General features: G+C 43.0%; 1 protein-coding gene across 2 annotated transcripts in view; it reads left to right on the forward strand.

The window, feature by feature from the left end:
* The first annotated feature begins 5,014 nt into the window (after nucleotides 1–5,014).
* CLYBL (citramalyl-CoA lyase) overlaps nucleotides 5,015–16,452 on the forward strand; it is a 195,867-nt gene continuing 184,429 nt past the window's right edge. The window contains exon 1 of one of the 2 annotated variants that reach the window (XM_083610973.1): nucleotides 5,015–5,152. In XM_083610973.1, the coding sequence (XP_083467099.1) occupies nucleotides 5,088–5,152 (65 nt within the window). In that variant the 5' untranslated portion in view covers nucleotides 5,015–5,087. The remainder of the gene's footprint in view (nucleotides 5,153–16,452) is intronic. The other variant, XM_083610974.1, reaches the window with a different exon arrangement.

The raw sequence follows: 16,452 nt of genomic DNA on the forward strand, positions 1-16,452 counted from the left end.
TTAAAATTCTATCCATTTCATAGCCGCATCCTTTCCCCATTTCTGTCCTTCTGCTCCTTCCGTTTGTCTTGTTCCAGCCATCATTTTCATTTCAGGTCTTTGTCCTATCCTGTCTGAAGAAACCTCCTGACCCCTGTGCTCCCTTTGCCTCTTGTGTCTTCCTTGGAAACATGTTTTTCTCATACGCATTAGAGTCATGTAAAGTCAGCATTACCATGAAGTTGCCAGTTTTCTGAGTTGGAGATAGAGCTGTGTGACAAGTGAGAAACTAAGCTTTACGTACTTCACAAATCAGGTTTTCTGAGGTAAATTCTTCTTTTCCAGAATATGACTTAGGTGCACTCTGGGAGGTGAGTTACATCTCCTTTAAAAGGTATAACCTGAGTTTGTAGGAGAGATGGAAATGAGGGGAGACCTTTGAAAATTCTGCGGATCATTTTGAGATCTTTTCAGCCACAGAAGTTCTGTTGTAAGAACCCAGCTATATATATCAGAGGCCTGAACAAAAATATTTGATGAAAAAGCTTTTAAGAATTAAAGAAAAGTTTTCACCCTACCAACTGTCACCAGGGATTGACATTTTAGAAGTGTTTCTGAAACTTAAAGTGTGACATTACTTTTTTCCTCCTCTTCTAAAAGCCTTTTAATTTAATTCTATTTGCATCAAATACAATGTGAAATACTGACTTTGTAACAAGGGGGAAATGAAAGAAACGTTTGAAGGAGTCTTAAATGCATTAAATCTAAAACAGCTATGTTCCTAGCATACATTAAACATTTTCAGGAACTTCAGAAATGTGCATATAAAAAGAATATCATGAGGGGAATAGGCACAATTACTTCTGGGTGTTCAGCCTGTTGATTTGACAGGATATATAAAAGCACTCATCAGGTGAAAACAAAACATTTGATACCAAAATTGTGCTTAGTCTGCTGGGGGAAAGTATTTCATGTGAAAATGACACATAAAGCCTTTCTTATCAGGCAATCACTTTCCTGCTAAGCCATCAGGCTGATCTGTGGCATGTATATGTGAACAGTAAGCCTGATTCTGATTTTGGTTACAGATCAACATCAAAATAGAGATTGCTTCAGTCAGATTTACCAGTCTTGTTTTTTGTATCCTGCAGTTCCCACCAGAACAAGCATGAAAATCAAAAGGCAAAAAGTTCATGTTATATTTTACTAAGAAATTTTTAGGAGAAAAATAGTTCTTTTTAATCAGGCATTCTAAGATTACAGATTTCCAAAATTATTTTCAAGTGGGGGGCTGTATCTGTTTACATCCAGTGCATTCCCACAAGTTTGGGAAGCGTTGTATGCATATTAGCCATTCGCTGAACCTGTCCGGTCATTTATTATAAAATACTATACTCAAATGCATCTCCCCCCACAAAAAAGCTTCAGTTTGAAATGAGCAAAAGAATGACCTAGCTGTGTTTTAAGCAGGTAATGTGTGCACAGCCTGGATCTCTGTCTGGCCCAAGAGACCATGGAGTTCTCCTCGAGGGGTGGTCAGATCTCTGGAGAATCACAGTGCCTGCTGTGGCTGCAGAGACCGGTAGCTTGTAACTACTTGCCGTGTTGTTTTTGCTGCATTAGCAGCACCGAAGAGACCTCTTCAGGGCGTAAGCCTGGGCAGTGAGTATGGAGGTCCTGGCTGCCCAGACAACAAGACCCGACCCCTCACCCCCGTCCTCACTGTTGTGATTCAAAGGAAAGCAGAGCAATACAGTGGTACCTCTGGTCGTGAACGAGATCCGTTCTGGAGGTGCGTTCACAACATGAGCAGAACACAACCCACGTCTGCGCATGCGTGTAACGTCATTTTGTGCCTCTGCGCATGCGGTGAAACCCGGAAGTAACCCTTTCCGGTATTTCCGGGTGGCTGCGGGATGCAACCTGAAAACGCTCAACCTGAAGCAAACGTAACATGAGGTATGACTACATTTAACACCAGCTTGGCTGCAGGAGTTGCCGGAAAGAGACATACAACAGTCTTAGGGATTCCACTCCACATTTGTGTAGGCTTTTCTTCTTAGCCTTTTCTTCTCTTGAAGACGACCCACAAGGCAGCGGAGAATTTTGGCACGTGCAGCTTGACATCCCACAATATTACAAGAGCAATGCAGTGGGGAGGGCAGGGAGATGCTCCCTGATTGTGGAGCTCTGCAACCTGCTGCTCTTAAACCTTCCTGCCATTATGAGATATGTGGGAGCCAGAGTACTAGGCTTGATTGCCACAATCCTACGCATGCTTACTTGGGACAAAGCCTCCTTGAACAAAGTGCAACTTCTTTCACAGTAAACATGCTAAGGATCAGACTGCAACTATGTATCCCATGCAAACTTTTTATAAAGGCTGTTCTGCCTTTCTTGTGCAGATATCAATAGGTGGTGAATATCTCCATGGTGTGAAAAGCTTCACTTGCTGATTTCTGTGTATCAATCTGTTCTGACGGAACAAGAAGCACCAGGCTGCTAATACAACTTTATGTTTATAACACAGCTAATATACTGCTGAAAAAGGAGGTGAGCGCAGAAGCACCCTTGCTTTCCCATTCCATTATTTTTAATGCTTTCTAAGTTTTGGGGTAATATTACTGGTGCTTCTATGTTCTACCAATGTACAAGGTAAAGCTTACAGGAACAGGAAAATGTTTCTCCTTTGAAGGATCTGTATCGGAGCTGTTTCCAAAGTGACTTTTCAACTCAAAATGTCAAAAATATTTTCAAGATTGACCTTGGCAGCTTTTTGTTTCCTGATTTGGAAAAACCCCCCACAAAAAACCCGCCAAAGAAAATATCCACTTACAGATAGTCAGGTGTACGTCATTCTTTGACTGCCAAGATGCTCATTTCTCTTTCATGATTCAGGATTAATAAACATCAAAGAAATGTTAATATGAAGCTGTCTTAAGCCAACCTGAGGCAGAACAGGAGGTCATTTCATATTATATTCAAAGCCCAATGTTATGATTTGTGTTAATCTTTACCTTCGAGGGTCATTAATAAATTCCCTATTAATGTTTTTTCTCAGTGCCCTGCACTCTTCTTTGTTTATGCAAGACTAACTGCATCTATTTGCAATTTTGCAATATTGTATACATTTCTAAAAATATGAATACAGTGGTACCTCTGGTTGTCATGTTCTGGAGCCCCATTCTCAACCTGAAAAGAACGCAACCCGCATCTGTGCATGCACGGGTCGTGATTTTCCGCTTCTGCGCATGCGCGTAACATAATTTTGCGCGTCTGCGAATGTGCGAGCGGCAAAACCCGGAAGTAACCCTTTCCGGTACTTCCGGGTCGCCGCGGGACATAACCTGAAAACGCACAACCTGAAGCAAACTTAACATGAGGTATGACTGTATATACGAGTCCTCTGCTTGCTTCCTGATAATCTCATTTGAATAACGGGGAAATAGATTATTATTTTCTTGCCTGAACCCCTGATTGTTCTTACAAACAAACACGTAAACCAGTCCTTTTAGCTTAAAATGGTATAAATCATGAAGGATCCAATCCGCTATTCACTTATGATCAGCTCCCTTATTGTTTGGATGGATCTAAAAGGGTTTTTTCTTTCAGATTTTTTGTAACTGAGGGGGTAGATTAGGTGGCCTTTTTGTGGACAGGCTGACAGAAATAGAACTGTTATTTTATTGTTGAATTTGAGTGTTCTAGATATTTTAAACTGATTTTTAATTCGCTATACATTGTATGCCACATTGAGAAAAGACTGCAGGTTGAAAGGTGGCTAACAATATTAATAAAATAAGTCCCATTGGGCTAAGTGGAAGTTAATTTTATGAATCGATATCCTTTGGACACATAAAAGTATGTACCTTAAATTATTTGTATTCTACATGCTCAAAAACAACTTAAACTTCATGTTACGTTAGGAATGCAAGACTTTACAATGATTCTAGGGGTGTTTCCAGATGGAGGTTTATTGTTGCTCACGTGCACAGGTTTTTATGCAGGTATCATTAAAAAATGGCAGCCTACACTCCACCCCCCCCCAATTTAAAATGGATTTCCTCATACAGCGAAAAAAACCACGAAATAGGTTTTAAAAAATCCATTACACATCTGCAGTCAGTAGTAGTGTGGAAGCTTGATATTGAACTTTTCAAAGTTGGTGGTTTGCAGCATCTGTACTGATGCTTCAGTTGTTGTTGTTGTTTAGTCGTTTAGTCGTGTCCGACTCTTCATGACCCCATGGACCAGAGCACGCCAGGCACTCTTGTCTTCCACTGCCTCCCGCAGTTTGGTCAAACTCATGCTGGTAGCTTCGAGAACACTATCCAACCATCTCGTTCTCTGTCGTCCCCTTCTCCTTGTGCCCTCCATCTTTCCCAACATCAGGGTCTTTTCCAGGGAGTCTTCTCTTCTCATGAGGTGGCCAAAGTATTGGGAGCCTCAGCTTCACGATCTGTCCTTCCAGTGAGCACTCTGGGCTGATTTCCTTAAGAATGGAGAGGTTTGATCTTCTTGCAGTCCATGGGACTCTCAAGAGTCTCCTCCAGCACCATAATTCAAAAGCATCAATTCTTCGTTGATCAGCCTTCTTTATGGTCCAGCTCTCAATTCCATACATCACTAGATGCTTCAGTAGATGGCCTCAAATACACCTGTACTGTATTTCAATTTGCTCCCCACCTGAACGCAGTCATTTGTTTTCAGAAGCCCAAATGATACGCATTGCCTCTTTTTACCAACTGCTACATGCTGAAGGCACTTTCAAATTTCATAAGCCAGGAGGAGCTGTTCTCGCAAGACCTCCCTCCACTCGGGGCATAGCGGACCTCCGAACTGAGCTACACCTTTCGTGCCCCCGAAGACCTTTCTGACGACTAGGCGCCCCAGGCCCCGCCCCTTTAGAATGCCTGGACGGGCCCTCACGCGCGTGTAACACGTGAGTAGCGCTTTCCGACGACCCAGCGCTCCAGGCCCCGCCCCTTTAGAACGCGGGTAACTTATCCAAACGCGAGGCGACAGAGAAGTGGCTTCCCTCCGCTCAAGTCCTCCGCCAATGGGAGCCGGACGTGGGCGGAGCCCGGAAGAGGCGAAGTGCGGCGACGATGGCGGCGGCGTTCGGGCTGCGGCGTCTCCTGGCGGCTGGTCAGAGCCTGAGCAGGCGGGGAATGTGAGTGACGGCGACGTAGGGAGGCGGGAACGCGCGCGTGCGTGTGTGTGGGGGAGACATTGCTCCCCCCCCCCTCCCTGAAGATTGGGGGGGTGTGGAATTGTCGGGGTTGGGAAGAAATTCGCAGAGCGGTTGCTCTCCTCCCCGCTTTTTACTGCCACCCTTGCAGTAAAACACATTCACACGTGCACACACGCACACGCGTCTCTTGTGCTGCCGAGTTCCGAATAGCTACGTGGTCTGGTAAGCGTTCGAAAGTTGGGCCGTCTCTTAGAGAGGGAAACAGACAAACAAAACAAAAACCCCACAGCCCACTCTTCAACCTTCATTAAGGGCACTGAAGGGGAAAGGGGCGCCGTGGAGTCCAGTAACATCTGCAAGCGCCACAGCCTCCTCATCCCTGCTTTAAAAGAAGGACCGTCAACCCCTGCAAGGAATAACAGCAGCCTGATCTTACTAAGTAAATTCACCAAAGTTCAAAACATTACAGTCTTCTTCAAGGTTAGGATTATTTCATAGCCACTTAAGTGGGTTTTATCCCCAAACGCTAAATTAACAGGATTTAATTTAGTATGTATGTTTTGAGCACTTTTACGCCACTCTTTTGAGTATGCAACCTCCGAAAGCAGTTTACGAAATGTTGAGATGGTAACAGGTAAAGGTAAATATAACGTCCAGAAACTCACCTGTCAAATTAAAAGTCCAGGACCAAGGTCTTTAGTGAGCATTGAAAAGGCCAGCTTCCTTAGGAAATGAGTTCCAAAGGCTATCACAAGTCACCCTTGGCCTCAGAAGGTGTGGGGACATGCAGAATGCCTCTGGTTAGTATCTTGATATACAGTATGGGCAAGTTTTTTTGGGGGGGTGTTGATGGTGGGCTCGATGTCACTGTTTCACTCTCACGTCGATGTGCCCACTCTCAGTTATGTTGCCCGCACCTCCCTGAACAACCCTGAACAACACCAAACATTAAAAACAAGCACATCTTACTCTGATAAAAGGATGTCCATTAAAACCCAAAGGTTGAAAACAAATACTAACTATCCCAGAGAATCTGTGGGGGACCTTTATGAGGGGATAACCAATAAGTCGGAGTCTCAAACAGGTTCACTTTAAATAAATAACAAAATTTATTTTTAAAACCAAGGTAGCAAATAACACACTTAGGTTTCTTCAGACAGACAACGTTAATTCTGTTTTAATTAGTTATCAGGTATTTTGGCTTGCTTGATAGTTTGGTTCTTTTCTGAGGTGGCACTTTCTTTTAGGTAAAGGTAAAGGTACCCCTGACCATTAGGTCCCATTGTTATTCTTCAACTTAAACATATTATATTTGGCTGAGCTTATGATAAAAATAATAACAAATGATAGTTACTTCCATAAAACCTGAAAAGTTCATCATAAATAAATATTTTTTTAAAAAAAATACATACTTTGTATACTTGTAAAAACATAAGAAAATAACATTGAGGACAAGGTCCTACATAATCAGAGCATGATGCACGGATTGTTGTTCACAAAAGCTCATGTCATAATAAATGTGTTAAGTCTTTAAAATGCCCCAGACTCTTGCTGTTTTTGAAATGAGTCAACCACAGCGGTTTCCCCCATAGTTCGAAACAGAAATTGGGTAAACTCAACTGCAGAGTTGACAGCCTTCAAGCACCACCTTAAGACTGGATGAAACCTGTAGAAGCCATTTCCCCTAGATCCAACCCACCCCTTCCTTTCAGTAAACCTAAACCAGCCCTTTCTCTGAGGAGTCAGTACGTAGGGCAGCACACACACCCCTCCCCGTGTTGGCGGAATGGCAGCAGCCAGGAAGGGTCCCCCACTCCCTCGTGCATGTTTACTCAGGAGTAAGCCTTGCAGCGCTCAGTGAGAGAGGATCCTGGAATGTCCAGCACAGGGGTAGGCAACCTAAGGGCCGTGGGCCGGATGTGGCCCAATGGCCTTCTCAATCTGGCCCGTGGATGGTCCGGGCATCAGCGTGTTTTTACATGAGTAAAATGTGTCCTTTTATTTAAAATGCATCTCTGGGTTATTTGTGGGGCATAGGAATTCGTTCATTTTTTCCTTCAAAATATAGTCCAGTCCACCACATGGTCTGAGGGACAGTGGACCAGCCCATGGCAGAAAAAGGTTGCTGACCCCTGGTCCAGCACCATCTCTCTCTCTCTTTCTTTCTTTCTTTCTCTCTCTCTCTCTCTGGACCCAAACCAGCCCTTTCTCTCGAGTAGCCAGCACTTCTCTCTCTCACCCAGCATCTCCATCTGTGTACGCCTTTCACCCGTTTGCTTCTCCTTCTCCTTCTGAGAGAGAGAGAGAGAGCCCTGCAAGCTGGCTCCTCGAGAGAAAGGGCTGTTTGGGAAGGGAGAGAGCGATCAGAGATTGAGGAAAAACAATCACATGTTCTACAAGTCGATCCCGATTGACCTGTTGGACAATGCTGCTAATGAACACCAAACATTAAAAACAAGCACATCTTACTCTGATAAAAGGAAGTCCATTAAAACCAGTATCACTGAGACAAGTGCTTTGTTCCCAGCATCTGTAATGTTGTAGGCCTTACCTGTACAGATGGTCATTGTCATACTATGATGCCGTTCTGAATTCCTTGCTTATAAAAGGGAGGAGTTTGATGGCTTGAGACAGAAAATTGTGATGGAATTTTGGGTTTATAATTCAATATTTTGAAATGTGGTTGAAGGTAAAGGTTGGATTCTTATTATTGACCAATTCTTCACCTACAATGTCAGAAGACAGAAAAAGAGCTAGTGGAGCAAGCTTAATGAAGGCTTTAATCCCACATGTGGTTTCCTGTAGGGCTTTTTTCCCATTCATTGCCATTGTATGAGAATGAGGGAGGTGTTCATAGTGAGTTCCAGCACCTCCTTTTCTAGAAAAATAGCACTCACTGGTTGCCAGGGCTTAGCACTCTGGCATGGATCTAAAGTTGGATGGATTTGTCAATTTAGGTTCCCTCGGTTTCTCTTTCTTCCAGTTTTAAGTTTAATTCTCCACATTTCTGGACCAACCTGTGACATATTTTTTATTTTTATTTTTATATATTTATATATATATATATATATATATATATTCCTCCTGAAAATTTGTCAGCATTTTAGTACAAATTTTTGCAAGTAAACATTTTTATATGTCACGTACACATTTTTTGTAAAGCAGATTCTCCTAATTTAATGCACTTTTGTATATAATGCACTTTTGTATGTTGTTTTCACTAATATGCGCATTTCTACCCACACTTTAAAACATACAATTTTGCGCACGATGGCTGTGTTTCAGTTTGCATCTTGATTCAGGAAGTGTGGATTTGCCTTTAAAAACTAACTTTTTGTTGAATCTCTCTCTCATCCCTACTTGGATCCTATCATAAACTGACAAAAATAAAGTTTCCTGTTCCCCTGCCTACCATGGGGGTTGCTGGAAGAGGGGGAGATTTCCCAAAATCAGATTGTGATCCACCCAGTTCTGGTCGCTCCCCAGGAACACCTGGTTCAGGATGACCCCCTGACCCTGTAGCATGAATTTGGGGGGCGGAGCTTTTCCCCTGACTTTCTCCGAGTTGATGTGTGATTGCCAATGCATGGTTCCTTTTGGACCTGGAAGAGGGAAGATCGGGGCCATAATGGGGTGGGGTGTATAAGGGTGGGACACACTTAATCGCACTCCGCCGACACATTCAGAGGGTGGGAACAGAACCCCTGTGCAAAATGGTTATCGCCTCTACAGTGAGCCTTATTTCTTCTGAGTAAGAATGCTTAGATTTGCATTGCAGAAGTTAAGACAGATTCATAGCATCCTTACAAGTACATTGAGCATCATGGTTTGGTTACCTGAACACCCAAAGCCCTTTTCAAAGATGCTTTTAGCAGAAATTCTGTCCACATTGTATGGTGGGTTGAACTTGACAGCTGGAATTAGGACAGTTTGTTAACATTCTCAACCTTTTCGTTGTATAATGTGGTAGCATTGTGGGCAGAAGAACAGAACTTGGCTTTAACTGGGTGGCCTCTTCTTATCATTGTCCCTAGTGGTGGCATATGCCAATGAATTGATAAGTCAGGGTAAACCTTTCAACCTCCATAGTCCGTTACCTTCTTCTGTTTGACTAGGAAGTCACAATTAGAGCCCTTTTAAGCTGTTACCGGTGTTGTGTTTTCATAAATTGGACACTGGAGGGTGCTAATGCAACAAAAGCTGAAATATAGCCAAACACGTTTTCTTTGTTAATCAGAAAAGTTTCTCCCTGTCTTGCAACATTTTAGCAGGCACAAATCTTGAACAGATACAAGATTTCCGTTGACGGGAAAATAAAATTTAAAAAAATCTCTGTGAGGATGAGGTATTTCTTTTTTACCTGGAATTATTATTATTTTGTTTCTTTAACAATTGAAACGTTGCTTTATACAGTTGTTAAAAGTTGTTCTGTAAGAGTGAAAGCTCTCTCTCTCTTTTTTGCTTTTGGTGCATTTTGAGGATTTTGGCTCCAAAGGCTGGTTGTCCCCATGCCTTTGTAAAATCCCTTGGATGTCTTTTCTGTACTGTTTCATTTTAAATTAATCTTAAATTCATTTTATTACTATGCAGCAGAAAGAGATGAAAATGAAATTGTGTTGAGTTCGTTGTTTACAACCTTGTTGGGAAAATGTTCATTTGAAAGCACCAGCTCATTTTTCAGGTTTTGAACAAGTTTGTTTCTCAGTGATTTATGTCATTGATGTTCTTGAGAATCAGGACTGGCTATTGAAATGTGTTAAATTTGACAGTTTTTGCAAGCTGTTTTGTGATGTGGTACTAAACAGGAAGGGCGTGTGTGTCACTGCACTGGTGGTGGATAAAGTACTTAATAAAGTATTATTAAAGGATGAAATATAATTGGGAATTGGGAGAGTGGCTTAGGAGCATCAGTTGTTCTTTGGGGCTGTGCCATGCGCTCTGATTCTGCTAGTCTCAGATAAGTGCAGTTCCCATATGCAGCTTGTAATGTTGTCAGGTATAGCTGATACTCAAGCTATAGAACTGGAGTTTAAGGTTGCTGGGCTGGAAAAGATTTACTGGGTCTAAAGTATATCAGTCAAGGCAGTCTTTGCTTGCTACAAACCTGTGCCACAGACTTAAAAACAGATTTAATAGCCCTTACTCTCTAGGAACCCTTAGATGTGTAGTTCAAGGGTGGAAAGCTAGAGATCAGGATTTGTAACAGAATTTCCAGCATTCCTCACCCAAAGTTCCCATGGTATTTGTTTTGGTTGTGGTGATGAAGACATAACTAAACTGGCATAAAACAGATAAACTTTGTAGAACTGATGTGCTCAAACTTCAGGAAAATATATTTAGCATTTCCCCTGAATAGCTAGGAAGCTTCCCTAACATCTAAATCACTGAAAACTGTTCCGTTGCAAGTAATACCAGTGTTTTTGGTCCTTCCTGCAATGACTCAAATAGAAGAATCCTATGAATGCTAGGTACTGATATTCTTTTCCCAGACAGAGTCGGCACAGTATAATAGAACCTAGGGGAACTTAAAAAATATATAATGACAAGACTATATCTGCTTGAACTCAGGTGTAAATTTGAATTACTTGTTATCATGGTATTGAGGTCTTCTTTTCTTCCTGTTTCTATAGTATAACTATACTGCAATGAAAGAACATCTCAGCTGGTGATTATACAACTAAATGCCTTTCCTTTCATATTTTTTATTGTAATGACATTACACAGTGGCTGGCCATTGTGAAGTCTCTTCCGCAATGAAAAGGAAGTGATGAAACTCTGAAGAATTTGGGACACGCCGAGTCGATTTTCTAAAATTTAATGTACTCATTGTAGTTAAACAGTTAACAGAGACATTTTATATTGAGCTTTCAGGTGACCTAATTTCCCCTAGTACTGTACATTTAGCTTTATACATCTGCACCTAATTTGTAAAATGGACTTAATGAGAAACTTCAAACAGTTTAAACATCAATTACAAAGAGGGCAAGGTTTTAAAGTTCCAGTAATCTGTCCATATTGGTCATTGAAACATGATCCCAGCTGGATATAATTCAAGACAGATGCCATTCCAAAGCCTTGAAACTAAGGACACTAACAAGCTGTTATTGTAGGTTGAAGCTCTACTTGGTTTGCTTCACGAGAGCACAATTATTGCTTTCGTCCAGTGTGGATTTAATAGTACTAAAAGTGTTTTTAAATATTCTCTACTCCTCAAAATGTCAGCCTTAAAAAAAACCCAAAAGTAGTACCTGATGTGATGGGCATGTCATAAGAACGACTTACAAGGTTGTGACATGGCCTTTCCTGAAGACTCTGATGAGGACAACTAGAGGGAGGTCATGGGTGAGAACCTGCCCCTGACTTGGACCTAGGCCTTCCTGTTGAGACTTTCCCTCTGGAAGTCTCACACACCCACTTCCTCGGCTCAGAAGGAGGTGGGCCCTTCCAGTGTCGGGGAGGCCCCTTCTCTGCTAGGGGAGGAGGAAAGGGCCCAAGCCCACAAGGAGTGCCCTTCTTCAGGCCAGGAGGTCTCAGTAGGACAGGTGAGCAGTTGGACTTGCCCCACCTCATTACATGGTGGATAGGCTTTGAATTGTTGGAGCATCTTCCCATTCCTGTACAGTCTCAAATCACAGCTTCTGATCCTGGGCCCCTGTCTTTGTCCCTGAACTGTGTTTAGGGAACCCTGAAGCTCTTCTCCAGAGTTGCTTTGATCCTTGCCTCATTGTTAGTGCCTCAGGGCGTCTGGACTAATGTCTCCTTATACACTATCTGTTTCTGATTATACACTATCAGTCTGTCAGAATAAAACTTGACTACTTTATTTACACCGAAGGTACAAGTGTCGTCGTTCTTGGGTAGGAACCAGGAGACATTTATGTTCTTAATTCCCAATGTTGACATCTAATTTTAGGACCTGATCCTGTGGGTTGTTGTAGCAGCAAATAACATGACTAGAATAGAGAGTAGTGACCATTGTATAGCCGTGAGTAGATCCAGGGTGTCGTGTGTGACAAAATGATATACTGTATTTTTCGCTCGATAACACGCACCTGACCATAACACGCACATCGTTTTTAGAGGAGGAAAACAAGGGGAAAAACATTCTGAATGAAACAGTGGATGTATCATTTTTGTGCTTCATGCTGTGGCCACAGACATGTGATCTGATGGTGAATTTGGGGTGACCCAATGCAAAAATCCTGAGAATCCCTGTGGATCCATGCTTTGTAACCACGTTTTTGCACCATTGCAGCCCCAGGCAACAGTGGGTTGTGATTTTGGGGGGGGCAGGCTGTAGCCATGGACATGCTATGTGCTCTGATGGTGAATTTGGGGTGACCCAATGCAAAGATCCTGAGGATCCATGTTTTGTAACCACGTTTTTGCACCATTGCAGCCCCAGGCAACAGTGGGTGCGTGATTTGGGGGGGGGCAGGCTGTAGCCATGGACATGCTATGTGATCTGATGGTGAATTTGGGGTGACCCAATGCAAAGATCCTGAGGATCCATGTGGATCCATGCTTTTTAACCACATTTTTGCACCATTGCAGCCCCAGGCAACAGTGCGTGTGTGATTTTTGGGGGGCAGGCTGTAGCCATGGACATGCTATGTGATCTGATGGTGAATTTGGGGTGACCCAATGCAAAGATCCTGAGGATCCATGTGGATCCATGCTTTTAAACCACATTTTAAGTGGGGAAGGAAGGAAAAATACAGAATGGACAAGGAGCACGAGAGGGGTGTGCAGAGAAGCAGCTGGCTAAGAATGCAGGAGAGGGGTATAACGGGAGGGAGGAAAGGAAGGCAAAAGTTTTCCCTCACCTACCCACCCAAGCCAGCCAGCTCGCGCTCTCTCTCTCTCTCTCTCTCTCTCTCTCTCTCCTCTCTCCCTCCTGCCTGGAGGGGAGGGGCTTTCCCTGCTCTTTGTTCCGTTTGAGCAAACACAGCAAGGAAACAGAGGAGGGTGGGCAGTAAGACCCTGAGGCAGAATGCAGGAAAGCAGCCACTTCCTCTTTTCAGGTTTCCCTTCTCCGAGACGCGCGATTTGATTTTTGCCTGATTTTTTTTGCCATTTGGCTCCAGGGACCACACATTCGCTCAATAACACGCACAGACATTTCCCCTTCCTTTTTAGGAGAAAAAATCTGCGTGTTATAGAGGGAAAAATACGGTATATTTTTTCAGTTGTTGTTGTTTAGTCGTTTAGTCGTGTCCGACTCTTCGTGACCCCATGGACCAGAGCACACCAGGCACTCCTGTCTTCCACTGCCTCCTGCAGTTTGGGCAGACTCATGTTTGTAGCTTCGAGAACACTGTCCAACCATCTCGTCCTCTGCCGTCCCCTTCTTCTTCTGCCCTCCATCTTTCCCAACATCAGGGTCTTTTCCAGGGAGTCTTCTCTTCTCATGAGGTGGCCAAAGTATTGGAGCCTCAGCTTCAGGATCTGTCCTTCCAGTGAGCACTCAGGGCTGATTTCCTTCAGAATGGATAGGTTTGATCTTCTTGCAGTCCATGGGACTCTCAAGAGTCTCCTCCAGCACCATAATTTAAAAGCATCAATTCTTCGGTGATCACCCTTCTTTATGGTCCAGCTCTCACTGACCATTGGACTTGCCCCGCCTCATTGCATGGTGGGTAGGCTTTGAATTGTTGGAGCATCTTCCCATTTTTTCAGTTACATTAGTGCAAATCAACACACACCTAAGGCTGCTTCAGTTGTTAACCCAGAAATGCTACAAAGAGGATGCTCAGGTGACTTGCATGTCCTCTTTCATCGCTTCCAGAGAACATCTGGAGTGGCTGCTTGCACATCTTTCCTGGCAGATACTTCCAAGCTATCATTTAGTCCATCTTCTGTTTGGAGCTGCTAGTGGGTGTTTGGAGCTGCCACCCTTAATGTGCAATATTATAAGAGGAAAGCAGCTGACTCCACATAGTGAAGACCTGTAGACTTAAATCACTTGACTTTCATAGAATGCTGCTGCACCTATGATGTTCACATCTCAGCTTATTACGTTTCTTATTTGGTTTCCTTTCTTTGATTCTATAAACACTGGTGAGTCTGTACTTCAGCCTCCAGGAGTGCAGAAATCCTTTAGGGAAGATCTTCCCAAATGAGGTTTTTACAGTAGGTCTTCTGTCTTATATGACTGAGAGAGAGGAAGCAAAACAGTCACATATTGCTGTGTCTTAAATGTGGGATTAAGTTATTTTATTTGTTCTGTTGTGTATCACCTGATAATTAACAAATAATCTTTATTCCTTCTTGGTGTGCTGTGAAAAGCTAGTAAGTCTTTGGTTAACCATCGTTTGAATTTACATCCAGATTGGAAAACATATGACTACTAGGTTAGGAACTAACTGAGATCTTAAACTATGGTTCAGAGTTTCTTTAAGGTCCTGTCTTGATATGTACATGATAACCATAGTCTCCTTGTTTGAGTGTAAGAGGAAACTATAGTTTACTGAACTCTTATGACATGCTGAGAAGAGAGGAGATAAGGGATTGTTTGGACAGGCAGAAGGCTAATTCTGATCTTGGTTTATTAAGCTGATATGATTGAATCAGGCCTAGGTGTGCAGTTGCAGCTATGCCTTGTTCGTAGGAAGAAGCGATGGTGTCAGTTGTTCTTTATCACTTTATAAGTGGTTTCCCACAGTTGACTTCGTTCATCTGAATAGCTCAGTCGACTTTGGTGATGTTTTACTAGATGGTACAGGTAAAGAAACTAATTGAATTGCAGAGAAAGGGTGGAATCTAACATTTTGTGAGTGAGCTTCTACTTGTGCAATGCGACATCAGTTTCCTCTGCTCATCCCCTACAGCCTCTCTTCGCCGTGCCCAGTATCTGCCCTGGAGAGTCTTCCAACCCTCTGAAGTTTGAGGTTGTGCAGAGGGTTGCAGGGCAGAGAAGAAGTAAATCTTGTTATATGTGGGGGTCTGTTCCACTCATGCACAGTGTTGGATGCAACTTCGTAGGGGTCTACATTGCAACTGAAGAGTAAAACACTACAGAGCCTGGCTTTTCCTTCACTCATCCCTCATGTAGGGATGCCTGAAACGGGAGTGGAAATTGCCAAATTTCACTTACTTATCTCATGTCCAGAACATCATATTCAACCCAGTGAATATGATAGGTGTATACTGTGTTTGTTTTCAATCTGCAAACAATATGTAATTGATTATGCATTACAAATCCTTGTTTGTTAAGGAGAAACAAGCCATGATCTCGGGTTTGGACACAATACTAAGCTACCCCTTTCCTGGTTTTCTTACCTGTGTGCCCAAAGGGAAGAGCAAAGTGGGAACAATTGGGCTACATGCACTAGTACATAGCTTCTGTAGAGTGTGGTTTAAGTAGTGTTTCTTGGCTTATCATTAGGTGTGAACACAGCCAATATGCCTCGTGAGTCTCAGATGCCAGCGATTCACAACGGGGGTGGACATTTGCAGCATGCTCTGCTTCTGAACCTTTACAAGACACTTGGCTTGCCTAGTTTGGGAAGGCAGAAAGCGGAAGTAGATAGATCACTGGTTGCCAGTGCAATTCGCCAGTCCAGGGGCTGCAGGATGTGTGTGCAGACACAGGCGAATTCCACATGTACAAGTACACATGTCCATGGTCTCATTGAGGAACCAGTAATCAAGTGTATAGTGTATAGGATTCACAAAACAATCTCTGTAGGTCTCGGACTCATTTTAGCTAGAGACCACCAAAATACAAACCAAAAATACCCAAATAGATCAAAGAATACTTGCTGCAAGCAAGCCAGCACCTCTCACCACCTGCCACCACACAGCTAATATATCCAGAACTCATATGCTCCAGGTGTCCCTATTTTCCAGGGATTGTCCTGGATTTACAGAAGCCGGCCCGGTTTCTGATTTGATTCCGGAATGTCCTGCTTTTCCTTAGGATGTCCCTATTTTTATTGGAGAGATGTTGGAGGGTATGCAGAACTCACAATCAGGGAGTGGTCTCTTAAAAATACAGCCACTCTCTTATTATAGCATGTCCACCAATTCAACACAAAGACATGATTTTTCATAACACCCACAACCGCTGGACAGTTGCAGGGTCCATAGTATGCTTACAGGAAGATGCATTAAGAGTTCATACTTTTAGTACACATACATAAGTGCAACTGCCACTTTCTCTGAATATTAAGTGAGTACAGTGGTACCTCGGGTTACATACACTTCAGGTTACATACGCTTCAGGTTACAGACTCCGCTAACCCAGAAATATTACCTTGGGTTAAGAACTTTGCTTC

Source organism: Podarcis filfolensis (assembly GCF_964270895.1).
Source record: "Podarcis filfolensis genome assembly, chromosome: 4".
Lineage (NCBI taxonomy): Eukaryota > Metazoa > Chordata > Lepidosauria > Squamata > Lacertidae > Podarcis > Podarcis filfolensis.